Source organism: Lepidochelys kempii, chromosome 1, assembly GCF_965140285.1.
Source record: "Lepidochelys kempii isolate rLepKem1 chromosome 1, rLepKem1.hap1, whole genome shotgun sequence".
NCBI classification, from domain to species: Eukaryota; Metazoa; Chordata; order Testudines; family Cheloniidae; genus Lepidochelys; species Lepidochelys kempii.
In genome coordinates, this window is record NC_136380.1 from 237,451,505 (window position 1) to 237,474,294 (window position 22,790).

Genomic DNA, 22,790 nt, shown 5'->3' on the forward strand with positions numbered 1-22,790 from the left:
AAGAAATAAGAACACTCATCCACAGGCGCTGAGTTCCCCTGTCAGTTATTTACAGTCACCAAACCAGAGTGCAATACCATCAAACTCATCCTTCCACCAAGCTGCACCTTATAATCAAGCGCTAACACACCGCTGTATGCTGGCCTGTAGCTCAATCCAATACTTCTTTTCAAAGGCCATGTGAAACAAATGGAACCAGCAATGTGCCCTGAATGCCAACTGATCCAAACTATGAGAGACCTGGGGCGGGAGGCATTCCAGAGCTCTGTGGCCCTTGTGCAGAACACTCTCCCAGCATCACCTTCTCTGTTATATGAAAGGGGCTCTAGCATCAACACCTCTGCTAACTGCAACCATCACACTGTATTAAAGGGAAAGAGGCAGTCTCACAGGGGGACCTGGTACTAGGCAATTTAGAGCTTTATGGGTTAAAACCACAACTTTAAAAATCTATCCAGAAGCTCTCAGGTAACCAGCATGAATCATTGAGCACAGATGTCCATGTTCACAGTCAAGCTATCAAATGGGCTCCCACAGGGATCAGTTCTGGCTCCAGTTGTGTACAATATCTTCATCAATGGTTTAAATAATGGAATAGAGAATACACCTATAAAGTTTGCAAATGATACCAAGCTGGGAGGGGTTGCAAGTGCTTTGGAGGATAGGATTACAATTCAAAATGATCTGGACAAACTGGAAAAATGGTCTGAAGAAAAGAGGAAGAAATTCAATAAGGACAAACGCAAAGTACACCACTTAGGAAGGAACAATCTGTTGCACACATACAAAATGGGAAATAACTGCCAAGGAAGGAGTACTGTGGAAAGAGATCTGGGGGTCATAGTGGATCACAAGCTAAATATGAGTCAACAGTGTAACACTGTTGCAAAAAAAAAAAAAAGCAAACATCATTCTGGGATGTATTAGCAGGAGTGTTGTAAGCAAGACACTAGACGTAATTCTTCCACTCTACTCCATGCTGATTAGGCCTCAATTGGAGTACTGTGTCCAGTTCTGGGTGCCACATTTCAGAAAAGATGTGGACAAAGTCCAAGGAAGAGCAACAAAAATGATTAAAGGTCTAGAAAATATGACAAAGGAGGAAATATTAAAAAAAATGGGTTTGTTTAATCTATAGAAGAGAAGACTGAGAGGGGACATTATAACAGTTTTTAACCACATAAAAGGTTGTTACAAGGAGGAGGGAGAAATTTTTTTCTCTCTCAACTCTGAGGATAGGACAAGAAGCAATGGGCTTAAATTCCAGCAAGGGCGGTTTAGGTTGGACATTAGGAAAACTCCCTAACTGTCAGGGTGGTTAAGCACTGGAATAATTTGCCCAGAGAGGTTGTGGAATCTCTGTCCTTGGAGATTTTTAAGAGCAGGTTAGACAAACACCTGTCAGGGATGGTCTAGATAATACTTAGTCCTGCCAGGAGTGCACGGGACTGGACTAGATGACTTCTCAAGAGCCCTTCCAGTCATACGATTGTCTATGATCTCTGTACTCCATACTGGGCATCCCATTGCATGCCCCAGTTCTAGCTTCAAAATTGCTTTAAGATGGGAGACACATGGCATATTTTGCAATGTATAATTTTCATTTTGGCCATAGGAGTACAGTTTTGCTGCACATCAGAGTGTGCTCAGAGAGGTAAGATTTGGGGATCCTGTGCTGGGCACAAATGATCCTTAGTGCCATGCAGTACAGCATTGTGAAGTCTCCTGGCATGCCACCACACAACAAGAATATGCGGAGAAGACAGCAGATCCACTCACCGCCATACCTATCATTTCTCCTCTCCTGCGTATGAGGGGTACACGTGATGCAGAGCCCTACGGATTTAGTAGCAGTTGTGTAGCCGATATATGACCATTCCACAGGCTTAGTCGGGGATTCCATTGCTCCTCCCCTAGAGAAGCCCTGCAATGCACAGTCCAGCTTCTTGCTGTTTGCACTGGGCCTTTGATTTGGGCTTTACTGAGTAATGTCTCATCCGCAGAGCTGAAAGTGCTTTACAAACATTAATCAATAAAAGTCTCAGATTACCCCTCTCAGCCTCAGTACCATTATACAAGCCTCTGATAACACACCCCTGTCTCTACTGAAAATACCTTACCCGGTGCATTCTAGGACTGCATGAGCCTTTTTCACGGCTGCATCACAATTGGCTGCAATCAACCAATACACTCAGGTCTTTCAACTCCTTTGTCATTTCCTACTGATACTTCCCCAGCTTATAGCAAAAATTCTTGTTGTTTGTCCCTAAGATCTTGCACTTTGCATTATTAAATTTTACCCCATTTCTATTACTCCAGTTTACAAGATCATTCTTGTCTGATATTCTGGTCCCAAGACCAATCCCTGAGGAACTCCACTAGTAACCTCCCTCCAGCCTGACAGCTCACCTTTCAGCATGACCTGTTTTAGTCTCCACTTTAACCAGTTCCTTATCCACCTTTTAACTCTCATATTAATCCCCATCTTCTCCAATGTAAGTAATGATTTATCAAATGCCTTACTGAAATCCAGGTAGATTAGATCTACTGCATTTCCTTTGTCTAAAAAATCAGTTATATTCCCGAAGAAGGAGATCAGGTTGGTTTGGCACGATCTACCTTTTGTAAAACCATGTATTTTACCCCAATTCCCATTCACCTCTATGTCTTTAACTACTTTCTCTTTCAAAATTTGTTCTAAGAACTCGCATACCACGGAGGTAAAAATAACAGGCCTGTAGTTTCTTGGATCACTTTCCCCCCCTTTCTTATAAACAGGAACTATATTAGCAATTCTCCAGTCACAGGGCACAACCCCTGATTTTACAGATTCATTAAAAACCTTTGCTATTGGCCTTGCAATTTCACATGCCAGTTCCTTTAATATTCTTGGAAGGAGATTATCTGTCCCCCCACTCCCTGATTTAGTCCCATTAAGCTGTTTCAGTTTGACTTCCACCTTGGATGTGGTAATTTCTACCTCCATATCCTCATTGCCATTAGCCACCTTGCCACTACCCCTAAACTCTTCATTAGCCTCATTAAAGACTGAGGCAAACTATTCATTTAGGTTTTGGCCATGCCTAGATTATCTTTAATCTCCACCCCATCCTCAGTGCTTAGTGGTTCCACTTCTTCTTTCCTTGTTTTCCTCTTATTTATATGGCTATAAAATCTTTTATTATTGGTATTAATTCCCTTTGTAAGGTCCAACTCTGCTTGGCTTTTGGCAGTTCTCACTTTATCCCCTTCACTTTCTGACTTCTAACAGGTAGCTTTCCTTGCTGATCCCTCCCATCTTCCATTCCTTGTAGGCTTTCTGCTTTCTCTTAATCACCTGTTTCAGATGCCTGCTCATCCAGTTTTGTCTGCAACCCTTCCCTACAAATTTTTTCTCCTTGGTTGGGATGCAGGCTTCAGGTACTTTAAATCAAAGTTGCAGAAACTAATTCCAAGCCTCCTCCACATTCGGATCCTTGAATTCTTCAGGCCAGTCCACTTCCCTAACTAATTCCCTTAATGTTTTTAAGTAGGTTCTTTTGAAATCAAGGATCCAAGTTGCAGATCTATTTTTTGTTTATCCTTCCATTTACTCTAAACTGAATTAGCTCATTATCACTCGAACCAAGGCTGCCCTCTACAACTGGTTCTTCTTTGAAGTCCTTATGTAGCCTTCTTTCCTTATTGTATTTATCCCAGTAACAAAGCATGACAGGATTCTACAATAATGGCTCCCGAAACACTGTAATGGCTGCAGTGTCCTAGATCAATCACCATAGCGTATTGTAACATAATACATTCTGTACGGTTAGTTTATTTAGTTCTCTTCTTTAATTCCGAACAGAGTTAGGAAATGGCTATTTGAAAACCTGGAATTAGGACCGGGTGAAATATTCACCAAAGAAAACCTTTTAATTTGAGTTGCTCTGCAATTGGTTGAAATCTTACAAAAATGTTTCAATTTTGAAAAAAAAAAAGGGTGAAACTTTAATATCAGCAACAATATAATTAGCTTTCACACAAAAGAGAGGGCAGAATGATGTTTTGCAGGCACAAAGGTGGCACTCTAAATAAAGTTACTAACATTTGCATGGGAAAAAGAATTCCTGGAAATGTGGCAATGCTCTAAATCACAGTACTAGAGACTTGGCAGAATTTGATTATTTTACAACTTTGAGTGATAACATCGATTCCTAAATTTAAGCATTTTTTCAAGTTTTATCGATTTACATTTTCACAACTGCATGAAATTATTTAATGACAGTAGACACTGAGATTCAAAGTTAAACCTTTAGAACGGTTAACAAATTGTACACATCACATGTCAAAATATACAAAGTAAAGACCCTTAAGTCAAATGCTAGTAACTTCTCAAGCAGCATTTTTCTTACTTTTCCTTAATGTAAATTTAGTTTATTAGTGGTAAAATATATATATATTAATTGGTTTGGGGGTGTACAATGAAATTGACATTTACCGATAAAAATCGAATTCTTCTAAGCCTAGCTACAGGGGAAAAAGAAAACAAGAGGGATTGGGGTTTTTTTGGTTACATCCCTGACATTCTTACCATCTCCAGCAGGTTCAAGAGCAATTGGCTGTGTTTCCTGACTATATTATAAGCTCGACAGCAAAGCTCCACAAACTCTTGGAAGCGCTGTGGGTTTTTTCCACCTTCTGTGATGAAATACTCCATCTCTGAAGTGAAGATAAAAGGTGCTCGGTCCCTTGGAAAAACAAGATACAATGAAAAATGGCAAAATCTCTCAGATGGCTGATCTTTTTAACTCCTTGATAATATTTGTTTTCCCAATCTTTCCCTTCTCATTATTTCTTCCCTCCCTTCCTCCAGGGTGGATAACTCCAGGCCAGAACACCCAGTGATGCTGACTAATTGTGGCAGACACAGGTCTCTAGGTGAGATCTTCTTAGTGCAAATGGTTGGGAGCAATTTGGGGAAGCCAACAACTGAACACGATTTTTTAAAATGCATTTTTAACTCTCACTGCTTCAGTTTCCGACTCCCTGCCTCAGAAAAATGGTCTTGATGATGAATCATATTCTCCCCTGATACTGAAATATTTAAATGCTGTACTTGAACAGAGTGGGATATAAATATAACTCCCTACCAGGCAAGAAGTGTATTTAAAACAAACAAAATCCCCCCAAAGCTAGGGTGCTTTTCTGCTTTTGAGCACACAACTGTGAAGGGTTGGTTCTTATCTCAGCTGCACCAGAATAAATCCAGATAAACACTGACTTTTATCCAGTTACTCTGGATTTAGATGGATATAAATTACTAGCAGAATCTGGGCCCATGGCTTGCTTTTTTAATAACTTGTGGATTTTGTAACTATGCTATGGTATTGCAAAAGAAAATGAATTAGCCAGGCTTTTGCTAAAAATTCTCCCTTTTGAGAGCTTCAGCTTTAACATAGCCTGATATACTGTTTTACCCCAGCACAGAGAGAACTACTGCAGGATTTTATTCCTCATAACTGTGTATACAGATATATGTAAACAGATCAGAGAGCTATAACCCAGGAAATATACACAGTGGATTAGATTTAACCCTGAGCTAGAGGTGAGCCTGAGCCAACCTCCAAAATCTAAATATTCCCAAATCTTTGGGAGATTTGAACTCCAGACACATTTTTTACAGTTTGGGGCCCTTCTCTAGTTAAAAATTCACTCAAGAGGGGTCTGACCCCATTCCAGTTGCTGATTCTTCCCCACAAGAAACCTGAACATCTTCCCTACAAACGATTTCCATCTCAGCATCCCCCAGCTCATTACCAGTCTCCTTAATCTCCTGCAGACACATGCTCTTTGTATGGTTGCAGTGATTAAGCTGAGTTGCATTGGATGCTCATTGTGGGGCTTGGAAATTCACCCCAGGCAAAACTGGCAGCTTTCCTTGGATTCTTATTGCTCTGAATACCTCCCCTTTCCCACAGTGTCTGGATTAAAGCCTCCCACCCACCCTCTCTCTGCCTTTAAAAACTATCCACACATAGGTGGGGGGAGAAGGGGATCAATCTAAGATACGCAACTTCAGCTACGAGAATAGCGTAGCTGAAGTCGACGTATCTTAGATCGACTTAGAATCACTTACTTCGCATCCTCGCGGTACGGGATCGACCGCTGCCGCTCCCCTGTCGACTCCGCTTCCGCCTCTCGCCCTGGTGGAGTTCCGGAGTCAACAGCAGAGCGATCGGGGATCGATTTATTGCGTCTACACTAGATGCGATAAATTGATCCCTGATAGATCGATCACTACCCACCGATCCGGCGGGTAGTGTAGACGTGGCCTTAGAGACAGAAGTTATTTCCATCCCCTGCTTAACACAGCTACTTCTCTTTGACATTAACCTCTAAATATTCCTATATCATTACTGATGGAGATTTGAACCGAGGACATTCACTCAAGTCAGCCTGGGAGATAGTCACAGAGCCAAGCCTGCAAAACTGATCATTTTCACCTAATATAGGAGATGGGTCCAACCCCAAACCCTGGATTTTAAAGCTCCTCCATTTTTGGTGGTGTTTAAAAACCAAACCTCAATCTCAGATTTGCGGCAGGGTCCTCTCTTTATAAGGGGCCTAGTCACATCTCCAGATATGAAGCACCACTGTGCTCTGTGATGTTTGAAATCCATGTCTGAATTCTGAGATTTGCATCCATCTACACAGAGAAATAAGATATTCTGTGAAAGCACAGTTATTCTAAAGCAAGGTCAAATCTCTCATGTTAAATCAGCAACATGGTTATTTGAGCTGAAATCAGAAACTTCGAGTAACAGAGTTTTCTAGTGGAAGACGCAATTTGGGGTACAGCACGACTTTCATATGGCACAGTGGCTACTAGCATTAAGCAATTTTTGTAGGTTTTATTGAGCATGTAACTGGTATTTGACAGCTCTTGTATGTTTTGCAGCATTAGCTATGTTGTAAGAAGTTTTGAAACAGTTTACAAGGTTCTTAAATTTCTCAATTTCCTTCAAGTCTCCCTTCTAAGGTGCTGGACCTTTCCTCATATTCATCTGAAAAATATGATGTAGAAAATTGATTTCCTCTGGAACATTTAAGCCTGGTTTTGCTCAAGCTCTTCTGATGTCACAGTCTCTCTCTTCCATGGTAACCAGATACTAAAACTCCAGGGCTGCAAGTATTTAATCCAGCTAAAAGCTCACAAAGGGAGCACCTCCCAATTAAAAAAAAAAATAGCAACATGAAAAGTATAACATAGGAGAGGAAACAAGAATCATCAATATGGGAAACAGAGGACCTCTTAATTGAGATATCTTTAAAAACTAATTTTCAGTGACAACAGGCTTTTAAAGGCTGTGTAAAATACATCTACAAGGGTGAATTTCTGCATGTGTCCCTTTCTGCCTGCTACTTTTCAGAAGCCCTGTTTGAAATATAAAAAGCATGGAGGGGAAAAAGATGCCCCATAAATGACTCCTGGACTGCAAAGTGTAAACTGCACTTTGTCAACCCATCATACATGTTCAAGTTTATACCATCAGAAATAAATGGTGACTGCCGTTTCAGTCTATATATGGAAGAGGTAACGTCTGTTCCAGAGCTGAAAAATCGCCCTCAGTTATGCCTCTTTCTCCGAACATATATAAACACATAGCAGCCAATGAAACAGAGGAGGCATGAGAAGAGGCTTATCTGTGTGCATACACTGTCTAATGCTACTGTACATAAGTATATGTTTGTTTGCCTGGCAGCTCTTTCTTCCTTGATGTGCACTGCCTGAAACTCAGTACATAGTGACATTCAATCAAAAAAATCAGCAGCTCATTAGAAGGCACAGGAATAATACCTATAACAGATATATGGCCCATTTGGATATAAATCTGCTAGGGATGGTGTTTCTATGCATTCAACTACACAGGCCTGAACATGAAATGGTACATTTTCCAGTTCACCCCAGGTCCTAACACATGCTACTGTTAGTATGACATCCAGATTGTCACAGTTTCAGGGTAATTGGATCTGTTTTTACCTTCTGTGGTCCCCCATTTAAAGTTTCTGGCTCCCAGATGTCACATCTCTTGGATGAGACTCACATCTCTCTCCCGCCTGACAGGGGCTTTAAGGCGGCACAGTTCCCTGCCTTACACTGTGATATCCACGGCAAGCCAGTTTGCCTAATGGCCAGCCTCTGTGTGTTGCTTTCTCTCCAAGGGCTATGAACAGTATATTGCCAGCAGTTACAAGTTACTGCACAGCTCCTTCTAAAGAAGCACCTTTATTCTTAAGGTAAAAGCATTACAGAGAAAACAATAGACAGATTTAAAACACACACAAAAATATCATGAGTTACTCATCAGCCCCCATGGGACCCTAGTAGGCTAGAGTCTTTCCAAACCTTCTACAAGAGTTGGAGTCTCCCTTGGACAGAAGGTCCTATCATTTGCTGGACCAGAAAGAAGATCCCTAGTCAGTTTAAATGCATCCTTTTTACGACAGAAGCCCTTTCTTTGTCTGTAGGTCTCTGGAAAACCCAGTGTGAACATGCATATGCAAACGACCCCAGGGGGTGGTACTTCTCCAGACGTGTTTACAACTTGAGTGATTCACCTTAAATCATCATCCATTGTTTTTAGTTCCTGGAGAAGCTAAAAGCAACCCTCCCGCACAGCTGCATACAATTCCTGGCCCACAGTGATACATAAACCATTCATAACCTTAATACAATATGTTCCTCCAAAGATATTTCACGGGGTTTCAATATTTGTCACACAGATCATAAATAAGTCATATAGTATATCACCACTATGGGGGCCGAAAGAGCAAGGATTCCATATCATCACCAATATGTGCACGAATGAGGCCCCATGGGCCAAAATGCAGATCTCCATTAAACCCGTGTATCTTCAATTAAATCAGTGGGGTTGCATGTATATAACAGAGAAGATTTCCAGCCCCCAACATGCAGAGTGTTCACTTTTTATTTTCTGTTTTCGTGCTGCATTTGTGCAGCAAAATAAGAAGTAGGAGATTTGGCCTTTACTATGTCTCCATTTTGGAAGGCCTCACAAGCTTTTTTTCACCATATTATGCCCTCTATCTTACAATGGGCGCATGGGGGGAGCATATTTTTTAGTGTAAAAGTGATTTTGCGAAGAGCTGGTGTAACTTGGCCTTGACCATGTACCTGCAGCATATAAGCAAAATCAATGAAAGTGCATTATCAGGCCTCCTGTCTTCAATGAAAGCTGTGCCCCAGATGGGATGAATGGATCCTCTAGTTCTTTACAGTGGAAGTATTTCAACAAACAAGGGAATGCACACACTTAGGGCAAACAGGCTTTTATACAGTACTGGGATTTCAGGGGTTACATTTTGCTATAGCTGTGACCTAAGGTTTATTAAATTAATCCAAGGAAAAGCAAGCCCAGTGATGAATGTCACTGTAGATTGCTGTCAGATCTTCCAAATGTTCATGGGAATGGTTTTTAGTGTCCCTCCGGAGGCTAAGAATGTTTGGATGATATGACATGGGAAGCAGGGAAGGAACCAAGCCTCAAGTTATTGGATAGCTCAGCAGGCATAACAACAAACGAATTAGGGATAAGGAGAATATTTACCAGGACCTTACCATTGGCTGGAAACTTGCTACATCCCTAGAGTTGCAGAACAGCAAGATCCCTAGGGTTTACTGACCACTGGGATGAAACATCTGAAATAAGCTGATAATGAAGTTTATAAGGTCAGCAAAGATTCCAGCTTTCCCTACTCTGAATCCCACAGTATGGAACATGTTGTTTCCAGTGAGAAAGATGTCTCAACTTCCTCCTTTATTTAGTAACTGGAGCACATGAGACAAACAACAATTGACCTTTTCCCTGATTCAATCTAAATTTCCCATTGTGTTGTTAGGGGAAAGTTTATTCTAGTCACACCACAAGAGATGTAATGAGAAGATGTCAAAGATCAAAACAGTTTAACTTTAGATACAGTTCAATTGCTCATATGAACACAGGAGAGAGAGAGCGTGAGAAACCACTCAGAACTTTTACTAGTTTAAAATCAGTTGCTCCATCCACCCAGCCACACACTGGGTTTTCTAAAATCATCAAGGCTGAATTGTGAATAAGTAGTAGCACTCAGCAGGAATGACTGGAACTCAGATGCAACCAGTCAAAAAGCAAAGGTTTCAGTTAATGCTCAAATAAATTGCTTAGTCTCTAAGGTGCCACAAGTCCTCCTTTTCTTTTTGCGAATACAGACTTAACACGGCTGCTACTCTGAAACCTGTTTGAATGTGGATATCTTTTATTCTTCTGCAAAGCTAAAAGCTTATTTAAATAATGCACCGCATTATTTTTTAATTTAGGTGCTTAGCTCTGTAGGTTTGGCAAGGAAGGACAAACTTTGCATACACTATAGAAACAGGCTGTGAACTACTATACAGTAAAATCTGCCTTAAGCAACCACTTAAAAAGGTGAACAAAATCAGCTCTATAACAAAGGTGATCTCCTACTTTAGGAGAGCGATACAGTATTTAGTAAGCTTGAGGTTAATTTGGGGGAATAAGACAGGCGATAGACTAAGAACAGTAGCCTGATATACAAGGGTATTTATATAATGGGTGGCATAAAAATATTTTTGAGTGATCTCATGGGTGAACAGCAGCTCTGAGCCATGTCTAAAATACAAAGAATTATCCAAATACTCCATAATTCCTTAACTAGGTATAGAATTAATGAACCAGATCACCCACTGATCAAAAGTTAAAATGAAAAAGCATTTTTATAACCAAAATATTCAATGTTACTATGGTTTTTATTCTTAAATCTACATCAGTTCAAATATAATCCAGGCTGTTGGAGCCTGTAAAGTAACAATCAAATACAAGAAGTTTACAGGATGTGTTCAGAAGCACAGAGGATTTAGGTTCTGATCCAAAGTCTATTGAATTCAATAGAGAAACTCCCACTGACTACTTTAGGCCTTATCAAGTTCTTTGTAAGGAGTCACCAAGCAAGAATAAAAAGTGGGTTGCCCTATTTGCTTAGGGAAAAATGTGAGCATCACTAGTGCATGCCTCATGTGGATCAGTGAAAAAGTAGGCATGGGTCAGTGAAAACTTAAGCAAGGCCAGAGGGAAATTTGCAGCACTGTAAGCTGTCCCAACCACTGTCGAACCCCACACAGCACTAGGGCAGTGTAAAGTGACATTTCTTTGGGGAGTCTCTATACTGTGCAAGTTTGAGTGCATGGCACCTCAGAACTATGCACTGTATACTTGGGCTGGTGCCCGGGTGTACAGCGAGCTCAGTGAATGTGTGTGTCACAGACAAAGTCATGGTCATATCCTTTATGTTATTTTAATGCATTTGATCTCTTAAAGCTTTAAAATATATACTTAAAATCTATACAATAACTAAGATCTGTGCAACACAGTTCAATAAAGTGCACATTTCCCCCCAAACTCTGTGTAAACCTTCAAAACGATTGAACATTCCATTCTATATTTTGCTAATAGATTAGCCAAAAGCTACTCCTGCTCCCACCAAAGTGAACAGCATTTTTGCCGTTGTCTTCAATGGGAGCAGGATCAGCCCCAAAGCTGCCAGTTACATTGTCTCTGGCTCATTGTAAATCTATATTCAGTTGAGTCTTCTGTTTACTAAAGCAGACAATACAGAAGTGTAGAACTTCCAGACAGCTCCAAGTTTCTATTTATTTATTGCAAACTCTTGCGAAATAAAAAGCAGGCCCGTACCTTGTTGAGACCTCTATTCTTCCAACTATCCAGGGTTTATATACATATCTCTATATGTGTAAAGAGAATAGTCTGTATCCCAAATAGCAATTGCACATTAAAACCCATTAGAAGAGATTGAGTGAGTTTTGAACAGTCTGTCACCTAAAGTTAACCAGAATGTATTTCTCTAGAGGGATTTCTCCCAGCTTTTGTTTTTGTCTTTTAAACCTTTATTTATTGCAACAGACAGTTGGGAGGCTTCCAAACAGAGAACTCACGGTGAAGTGCTTTTTGAGGTCAGTGAGGCCTGAGGATCCACAAAGGGACATAAGCGTTGTGACACCCATTGTCACAACAGCTAACTTTTAGGTGCCTACAAAATCACTGGGACAACAATGGGATCCACAAAGCCTGAGTGAGGCACCTAGGCTCTGTATACAATGAATGGGGAGAGATAGGAACCTTAGAATGGGATCTACAAAAGCCAGCAAGCTAGGTGGCTCCCCGCCTAAGCTAGCCAATGGGAGATGCTCATGAGGGGATGTGTCCTAACCCCTACCCCTCTCAGGGAGATAGGCACCTAAGTCCAGGCTGCACAGAGGTACCTATCCCCACTAGTGCCATGCGAACTGGAGGAAGATAGGTGTACCTCCACCTTACTCTCATGAGGGCATGATCCAGTAGGCTTGTTCAGAGGCCACCAAATGCCACACAGAACAGCAGGGCGAAGGAAGAGACACTCCCTTATCATCTTTTGCTCAGTGGTTAAGGAGCTCATTGGGATGTGTGAGATCCCTGGTTCAAGTTCCCCCTCAGCCTGATGAGAAGGGTGGAGCTGAACAGAGATCTGCCATCTCTCGGAGAGGTGCCTTAGCCACTGGGCCATGAAATGATTCTCCCTCTTTTTCTGGCCCAATAAATAGTTAATTGTTCAATAATGTAATTAACAGTGGAACAACGTGAATAGGGGTCTCCCTCAATCTCTCCTATCAGAATATCCCATAGCCCAGTGGTTAAAGCACTAATTTGAGAGGTGGCAGATCCCTGTTCAAATTTCTGCTCATCAAGTTGAGGGGGGACTGGAAGCAGGGCTCTCCCACATCCCAGGTGAGTGCCGTTAGCACTTGGGTAAAGGGAGCTTTTTTCCCCACACTGTTTTGTGTGGAGTTGGGCCGCCAGTGAGCATGATCAGGCCCCATACACAACCGAGAGGGAGGACACCCTATCTTCCTCCGGTTCATGAATCGCTCTGGGGCTTAGGTGAGGGAAAGGCTCCCAGGTGCCTAAAGGCAGGCAGCAGTGTGCATACCAAGGGCCAGAAACATAGATACCTAGGGAAATATTCACTGCAAAACCTCAGGTGCTGAAAGAGTTTTGGTGCCTACAGGGTTAGGCAGCAGCCAAATGAGGTTTTTGTGGATCATAGTGGTGCCTAAAAATGGAACTTAGGCACTTAAATCTGGAGGTTAGGCGCCTAAGTACTTTTGTGGATCTGGGGCTGAAAGTTCTGAGCCTGGAGAAATTGTGGAAATGGCCCTTCAGATTAGGAGTGTTATGTTTTGATGCACAGTCCTCAACTGAGCAGGGGCCATCAATCAGGCTTGTACCCAGTCTGCCAGAAAACTTGGTTTTAACACTGGCCATTTCCTACTATTTCTCCTGCTTCTGGAGATACAGACAGGGGAAAAAAGTTGCCCTTTACACTGAAATCTCTTTTTGATCCCAGTTTCACTCATATAAGTTGTTATATTAGCATCCATGACAGTAGTTTTCCGAGCACAGGATTTTCAAAGGTATCATTGACTTTTATGGGAATTGTGCTTCTAAGTCACATCAGTGCTTTGGAAAATCCCACCCTGATTGACTTATAGATATGGATCCCAACCTACTGCTATTGAAAGCAATGGCAACTATCCCACTGAGCTTGGAAGTACTCACAATATATGTTCCAGACTGGATCTGATTTCCAGCCAGCACTATATACCTTGTTCAAGAGGCAAATTGCTCTTGATTAAGAACAGTAGTTTCTCATATTCTTCTGTAATTATTGAGCAAGTTCTTCAAGGTATTCAAGATATTTTCTTCCTTTTTAAAAAAAATAGTTGACACATATATACCTAGGCTTGGCAGAAGTTGATATTTATTTTTCATAAATGTTTATTTTTAAGCATATTTTTTATCTATTTAAATGTTCACTGGAGGGAAATTAGATGGGGTCAGACAATAATTATTTAATGGTAGTAGATGTTAAAATTTGAAAAGTTAAAGACTTCTAACAACATCACATGTAAAAATAAACCAAGTAAATAGCCTTATATCAAACTGTTATAAGTTCTCAAGCTGCATTTTTCCTACTTTACTTATCTGTTAATTTAGATTATTATAGATGGAAATATTTTTTCATCAGTTTGCATGTGTACAGTGAAATCAACCATTTACTAATATAGATCTAGTACTTCAAAGCCTATATATATATAGATAGATATAGATATGGTAGACATGTCCTTAAATTACATTTCCCTGTGCGATCACCACATTGTATATACTCTCTGTCCTGGCCAATATTCAGGGAAGTATTTATCTCATTGGACTGGCCCATGGTACAAGATGTAACCATGTCTGAACATGGCGGTCAACAATCATGCTCGTTGTATCGGGATTTAATCATGGTTAGCTGACATGATGCAGAACATGTTATAAATCCTTGTATACACTTGGTTAAACTGTGCTAAGACCCAATACAGCTAACACAATTGCCGACAACTGTTTATACAGCATTACATTTCATAGCATAAACCAAGCCATTGTGGTATCTTTCTTGTTAGGGACTCATCTGGAATGATCTTTCCTAGTAAGGAAGCTGGCAATGGACATGCCAACGCATGAGAGATGTGTGAATGGTTTTTCAGTTGGATGTATTGACATTTTGCTAGCCACAATCCCTCATCTATGCTGTTATCTGACCGCAAAATTTGAACAAGAAATTCAGTTCTCTCAGAGGGTTCATCCACTTGCACATCAAATAGGGACCAAGCCTTAAAAAAAGGACCACACCTCATAAAACATGCACTGTGATCTAAAGATTTAGAAGTCTAGAATGTTTTTCAATCATTGTCTCTTTTACTATTTTGTGGCACAGACCCATTTCTTATGTAGACTGATCAAATGGCACCATCAGAGTCTGGTTTAGACAAGCTTAGGTGCCTAAAGCTAGGACCATAACTCCATATTTAGGCACCCGACTAAGTGGTCTCAATTTTTGAGGAGCTGGCAACGAGCTATCAGACCATTTATTTGAGTGCTTTAATACAGATTTAAATACGTAACTTTTGGACACCCATGTTTTAAAATGTCAGCCACAGTTTTCTTGAAACCATAAATAATGGCTTTCTAAAAGCATCTCATTTTGCAGGTGGCAAGGAGTTTATTACCAGCTGTGTCTGATGTAACATGTAGAGGTGAGTGAGGGGGTTCAGCTGGCTAACAGTGATCACTACACAAATGACCTAGATATTCTGTAAGGGTGACTTCCCCATGGATAATAGCACCGATGAACTTTCAAAAGGCAAACTTTAAAGCTATTAGGAAAATGGTTTTAAAATAAACTGAATAGTAGGGAAAAAAACAAACAAAACACTTGGGTCTCAGCCAATGGACTATTCAATAACAGAAGTTTGTTCAAAAAACACGATATCAGAGGTATAGGATATCTGTGTATCATTAAGCAAAAAAAGATGAGACTAAACCCATGATGATTAAATGGCAATGTACAGGAATTCCTTAGGGCATAGATGGAAATTCTGCAAAATGACATGTCTCATCCATCTATCTATAATAGACTGCAGCACATTTTCCAGATAAGGATAATGGGCAAAATCAGAATGAAGCAGAAACAATGTTACCGAGATCAAGCCATATGGAATTCTTTAAATGCACTAGACCAGTGTTTCTCAACCATTTTGACACCAGGGACCAAGGCTTGCTACCTTACTAAACTGTCATGGACCGCTTGAGAGAAAAAAAATGAACAGGGCTTCACTGGTATTTCTTGCCAGGCTTTTCTTTTTTGTACTATCGCGTGTAAGGCATTACTTACTTGCTTATCAACACAGGGCCACTACTTCAGTTCTATTTGTTAAAATAAAGTCCAGTTCAGTAGGGGCGCTGGAACAATTTGGATAGTGGGGGTGCTGAGAGCCACTGAACCAAACTGTAAACCCTGTATATAATGGAAACCACTTCAAGCCACCCGGAGTTCCAGCACCTATCCAGTTCAAAAAGTTATGTGATATGAAAATGTTAACCTGATTTTTAAACATTGTTTCAAATGAAGGCTACCAATAATTTTGGCTACAAATTTTGTATACCTCATTTTGTACATTAGAGACAATTCAGTTAATTTAGTTTAAAAAAATTTAAAAAGTCAGATGCATTCACTCACCCTACTGTTAACGACATGTTTGTGCCTGTCTTGTAGATGCAAGTCTTTCGATCTGGGGATGAATGTTTGACACGGACACTTGGAGCATCTTTCCAATGCTCAGCTGGTTGCAGTATTTTGTTTTCGTTGCAGTCATCACTGAAAATCCAATTTTGCCAGGGTATGTGGAATGGAACGGGAGGAAAGTTTTGACAGTGAATTATCGAGTTGTGGGTATTCACTTCTGACTTTGATCCAGAAAACAGGTAGAGTCACTTCATGAAACGGTAACTTCAGACCCTCATCACTTGACAGTTCCAGCAACTTATCCTCCAATGATAGGTTTCAGAGTAGCAGCCGTGTTAGTCTGTATCCGCAAAAAGAAAAGGAGTACTTGTGGCACCTTAGAGACTAACCAATTTATTTGAGCATAAGTTTTTGTGAGCTACAGCTCACTTCATCGGATGCATCCGATGAAGTGAGCTGTAGCTCATGAAAGCTTATGCTCAAAATTGGTTAGTCTCTAAGGTGCCACAAGTACTCCTTTTCTTTTTCCTCCAATGATAGTGACAGAGAGGTCTCAGTTTCTAGAGAGGAACATGGATCATGAACCCATTGCTTTCCTTTTTGTGGATCAGAGTCTGATGGGAAATAGTCCTCAAATGTTTGGAGAGTTGATTTTAGATGGGATGCAATATTTTAGGTAGGAGAAGCAGATCCAAACCTTTACTATCATCAATAGCCAGAAATGCAAAAAATGGGAACATGTCATAATAGTTGCACTCGACTTTCTCTTTCCAGACTTGAGCTTTTTTTTTTTTTTTTTTTTTTAAAAGGCCATGATCTTGTCAGCCAATACAAAGACACTTGACATACACTGCCAAATATACAAGTTTGGCGAGCCATTGTAAATCCTGAAAGTATGCTGCCAGAGGAAACAGAAAGGCTTCAAGTTCACATACACTCGGTTTAATACTTTGCCATGGGATACCCGCCACACTTAAGCATGTGAGAGTAAGTGGTGGTGTTCAGACCCCATTTCTTCACACATTGTAGCAAAGATGTGAGAATTGAGTCCATTTGCTTTCACAAAATTCACAATTTTAACAACTATACCAAGGACATAAATTTCTCGGCTGCCAAGACCTTTTGATAAATGAAGCAGTGTGCTGCTTGAGCAGTCGGTGCAACTTCCATCACTCTCGCCACTACAACTGAATTGTGGCCGCTCCGTCAGTGCAAATTCCAATGCCGCGATCCTACTGAAGTCCATGTTCTGTCACATACTCATCTAGGACACAAAAGATTTCAGCACCTGTTGTGTTTTGTGGCAGTTCTTCTCAGCAGAGTAGATCTTTGTGAAATGCACCATCATAGGCATATCATAGGTACACATAAACAACAAGAACTGCTGCGATAGAAATGTCTGTTGATTCATTCAACTGAATTGTAAACCGGCTTTCTATCAACTGAGCTTTGATATCGGTAGAAGTGGTATAGCTTGACTTTAGTAAGGCTTTTGATACTGTCTCACATGACCTTCTCATAAACAAACAAACTTAGATGGAGATACTATAAGGCGGGTACATAACTGGTTTGGAAACTGTTCCCAGAGATCAGTTATCAGTGGATCATAGTCAAGCTGGAAGGACATATCGAGGAGGTCCCGCAGGGATCGGTTCTGGGTCTAGGTCTGTTCAGTAGCTTCATCAATGATTTAGATAATGACATAGAGAGTACACTTATAAAGTTTGTGGACAATACCAAGCTGGGAGGGGTTGCAAGTGCTTTGGAGGATAGGATTAAAATTCTAAATGATCTGGACAAACTGGAGAAATGATCTGAAGTAAACTGGATGAAATTCAATAAGGTCAAATGCAAAATACTCCACTTAGGAAGGAACAATCAGTTGCACACATACAAAATGGGAAATGACTGCCTAGGAAGGAGTACTGCAGAAAGAGATCTGGGGGTCATAGTGGATCACAAGCTAAATATGAGTCAACAGGGTAACACTGTTGCAAAAAAAAGCGAACTTCATTCTGGGATGTATTAGCAGGAGTGTTGTAAGCAAGACATGAGAAGTAATTCTTCTGCTCTACTCTATGGTGATTAGGTCTCAACTGGAGTATTCTGCCAGTTCTGGATGCCACATTTCAGGAAAGATGTGGACAAATTGGAGAAAGTCCAGAGGAGAGCAATAGAAATGATTAAAGGTCTAGAAAACATGACCTATCAGGGAAGATTGAAAAAAATGGGTTTGTTTAGTCTGGAGAAGAGACGACAGAGTGGACATGTTAACAGGTTTTCAAGTACATAAATGGTTGTTATGAGGAGTAGGGAGAAAAATTGTTCTATTAACCTCTGAGAATAGGGCAAGAAGCAATAGGCTTAAATTGCAGCAAGGGCAGTTTAAATTGGACATTAGCAAAAACTTCCTAACAGCCCTGGTGGTTAAGCACTGGAATAAACTGCCCAGGGAAGTTGTGGAATCTCCCTCATTGTCTAACCTGCTCTTAAAAATCTCCAAACACCTGTCAGGGATGGTCTAGATAATACTTAGTCCTGCCATTAGTGGAGGGGACTGGACTAGATGACCTCCTGAGGTCCCTTCCAGTCCTATGATTCGATGATCTCTGCAATATCAGTGATTCAACATGACTGTATCATTTGTCAGTGGAATGCTATTCACTTTTTTGACAGCTCTGTCGCCCAAGACTTCACGATAGGGATCTATTACAGAAGGCATGATTAATTCTTCACCAATTGTAAATGGCAATTTGCATTTAGCTATTCATAGGGATAGCAGCTATGATGCCTTTATATCAGACCTTTATTTGATGTTATGGTGTTGTACAGTAGTTTCTTTTGCCCCTTCACGTCATCTTGCTTCTGTTGGAAGAATTCCACTGCCTTTTCTTTTAAATTCAGATGTTTAGTTTCAAGGTGTCAAATCATTTTTGAAGGTTTCATAGCATCATTGCTCAGAGTTGTGCCACATATAACATAGAGAGGTTTTGGGCATTTTACATCCTCACTTGCAACAAACCCATACTTAAATGTAAGACTAATCGTATTTTTGATAGCTGAACATTTCCTTTTCTAACACTTCTTCCTGATCATATTCGGAGTCACTCGCATCTCTGTTATGTTTTTCTGAACTTTTGTTAGTTCTGAAAAATAGATCCAGAGGTAATTGCTTTGACAGTGACACTGTCTAGTTTCGCTAAGTAAAATTTTTATTAGGACTTCAATTTTTCTTGTTGCTTTCTGTTAACTACTTCCTTCCAACAAATGAATGCAAATGTGATTTGCAGATCAGTATCACAGGCACCAATGCCAACCCAGTCGATTTATTTAAAATGTTCAAAAATAATTGAATGAATGCTGTGATGTAAAATGCAAATACACAAAAACCTTTACATTTTAAATATTAATATTCTGTGTTAGGAAACTCTCAGGGATTGGCAAGGAGGCTGGTCTGGTCATTGAGAAACACTGCACTAGAGTATGTAAGAGAGTATAGCCCCTCTAGAATACTGTGACAGGCTGCTCTATTCCCTGCTGGATAGCACCGCCTCCTGGTGATTCTGGGGATTAGCTCAGTCAGGCCAACACCCCTTCCAGTGGTTAGACCCTTTCAGTTTCTCCTCTGCAGCTCTTCTCTCACTCTCGGGAACTGCAGCTGTCCTCTTCGTGACTCAGCCCTATATCCAGGTCACTATTCTTCCAGAGGGAGAGCACATCAAGATTCTTCTCTTTAGCAATCTCAGGCAGTCTTCTGCTTCACTGCCTCACAGTGCCACTCCCACAGTGACTGGCAGGGGAATCTGTGCCCACCCTCTATCCAGGTTCTGGCTCAGGGACCCTCTACACAGCAGCAAGGCCAATTTCCTGCACCTTGCTGCCTTTACCTGAGTCACTTCCATATCTCCTGGCCCTCGCCACTCCTCTGAGTTTGACAATCTCTTCACTCCCTCCTCCCAGGGAGTAACTTTAGGCAACTTATCACTGTAGCCCTAAAGCACTCCTCCCTTCTCCCAGGAAGTGACTGAAGCCTTCTCCCTGCATCCCCTTCTGCTTTCAATTTCCTGTCTTTTGGAGAAGCCCCACTAATCCAGCATAGGTGAGCTTCTCTCTAATTAGCTGTCTCCAGCCTACCCTCCTCCCTCCTTAACAGCATAATTCAGCTCTTGTAGGGCCAGTGTGGGGAGCACACCCCATCACAGATACCCAAGTAGTACATGGGATAAAGTGGTGGAAGGGCGGCTTGCAATTAAAAGCAATGATGATATAGCACAGAAGATGGGTCAATATTTTTTCCATCACTTATTTACTGTTGATTGTGATGTGGAACTTCCTGGTTCCAAAGGCATTTAGATAAGAATTCACAGGATGGTCTTAAAAAAAAAAGAGAGAAGTCTCCAAAGAGGAAGATATGGAGCCACTCAAACTCACATGCAGTACAACACCAGACTGGAAGGAATTCCGCTGGACCAGAACTGGAAGGAATTCCACTGGTGGTTCCAAAGGCGATAAATAACAACACACTCTAGCCCAGATAATTACTAATGAGATTATACAATAACCTCCTCAAAACAGCAAACTGTTCCTGAAGACTGGAAAGTAGTTAATGCAGTGCTTCAGCTTCAAATCAGACCCACGCGGGATACTGGGAATTACAGACCAGTGAGCTTCACCTCAGTTCCAGGGAACTCAATTGAGCGTGTAATTAAGGAGAAAGCAGAACATTACACTTGGATAATAAAAAGAGATAGGGACAAACCAGCACAGCTTCTGTAAAGGAAAATATGTGCCTCTCTAAACTGTTAGGGTACTTCACAGGAATAATAAATTAAATCATAGATACATAGGGACTAGTGGACATAAATTTCCTCTGATTTCAAAAAGCATTTGATGAGTTCCCTCCATAAGAGACTATGAAAGAAAGTAAATAACCAAGGGTAAAGTATTATGCAGGATTAATAACTGGGTGATGCATAGACAACACAGTAACAATAAATAACTAGTCTTCAAAGTGGAGAAAGATAAGTGTGTCCTAAAGCCAGTATTGGGACTCATATTTCTCAGTATATGAGGCCTAAATTTCCAAAAGTGACTAGTGCTTTTGAATGCCTAACTTGAAACACCTACAAAGGGCTGATTTTCAGAAGTGCTGAGCACCCATCCTCTGAAATTTGGGCCCCTTTAAGGTGCTTCAAGTTGGCCTATCCAAAAAGCTGAAACAGCCCAAAATCATTTTTGAAAATGTAGACTCCACTTCTGCGAAGACATATCTTATGCTTAACTTTAAGCACCTGAGTAGCCTCATTAACTTCAGTGAAACCACTCAAGCACTTAAATTTAAGAATATGAAGTCTTTGCAAGTTTTTGGCCTTTGTTTTCTGGAGGAGGACAGGTATAGCAAGTGGCAGAAGCTGACTGATGACTTGAAACTCTTCAGGTTAATGAAAACTAAGAACTGTAACTCCAGATCTACATAAAGTGGGGGATTGGCAGTGTCATATAGGATAGAATTTAACTTAGATAAAGGTAAGGTAATAAACAGAGTTGGCCAAAAAATTTCCAAAGAAAGGTTTTCTATCAGTAAATAGGTTTGCATTTAAAACAAAATGTTTCACAGACCATTTTGAATATTTGACAAATTTTTTCAGTCTAAAATTTTTTCAAAATGAAAGTTTTAGATCCCCTCTGTTGAAACATTTCCCAAATAAAAATATTCAAGAAATAACTGAACTTTTAGAATTTTCATTTTTTTCATTTGAAATTGTGTTTCCCCCTATTTTCTGACTGTCTAATTCAAAAGCAGTCAGAAAGCATTGAAAGGGTTCTTTCTGTTTTAAAGCAACACTTTTAATGATAAAGAAACTCTTTCATTTTGAAGCGTTAACACTAAAGCCAAAGTGTTATTCTTATAAATGAAAAGTGGCATTTCCCCCCACTTTCTTATTCTTCTCAAACTGGAAAAAGCAGAAAAACAGTAAAAAGGGTGGGGAAAAACCCACTTTCCCATATTTTTGATGGAAAATTAGAATTTCTCAATGGGAACATTCTAAAAGGGATTCTTCACACAACACAGAATCAATCTGTGGAACTCTTTGCCAGAGGATGTTGTGAAGGCCAAGACTATAACAGGGTTCAAAAAAAGAACTAGATAAGTATATGGAGGATAGATCCATCAATGGCTATTAGCCAGGATGGGCAGGGATGATGTCCCTAGCCTCTGTTTGCCAGAAGCTGGGAAGGGGCGACACTTGATGATTATCGGTTCTGTTCATTCCCTCTGAAGCACCTGACTTTGGCCACTGTTAGAAGACAGGATACTGGGCTAGATGGACCTTTTGTCTGACCCAATATGGCCATTCTTATGTTCAGCCAGCTCTAGTAATAAACATTGTCAAAAAACAACACACAACAGGAAGAGCAAAATTTAATATATGGGAAAGACATAGGGGTCTTTGAGGAGATCGGTGAAGGCACATAGGCAGTGCCTGGCAGCAATTAAACAGGACAACTGTGTGCATTGAAAAAGGATGGAAAATTACACATACATTACTATGCCATGACAAAAAATATAGTATAACCTGGATTACCTCCTCTCATTTGAGATGGCCACC

General features: G+C 40.6%; 1 protein-coding gene across 1 annotated transcript in view; it reads right to left on the bottom strand.

The window, feature by feature from the left end:
- Positions 1 to 22,790, bottom strand: part of PIK3C2G (phosphatidylinositol-4-phosphate 3-kinase catalytic subunit type 2 gamma) — a 278,262-nt gene that overhangs the window by 79,901 nt on the left and 175,571 nt on the right. The window contains exon 24 of the mRNA XM_073335036.1: positions 4,571 to 4,727. Within this exon, the coding sequence (XP_073191137.1) occupies positions 4,571 to 4,727 (157 nt within the window). The remainder of the gene's footprint in view (positions 1 to 4,570; positions 4,728 to 22,790) is intronic.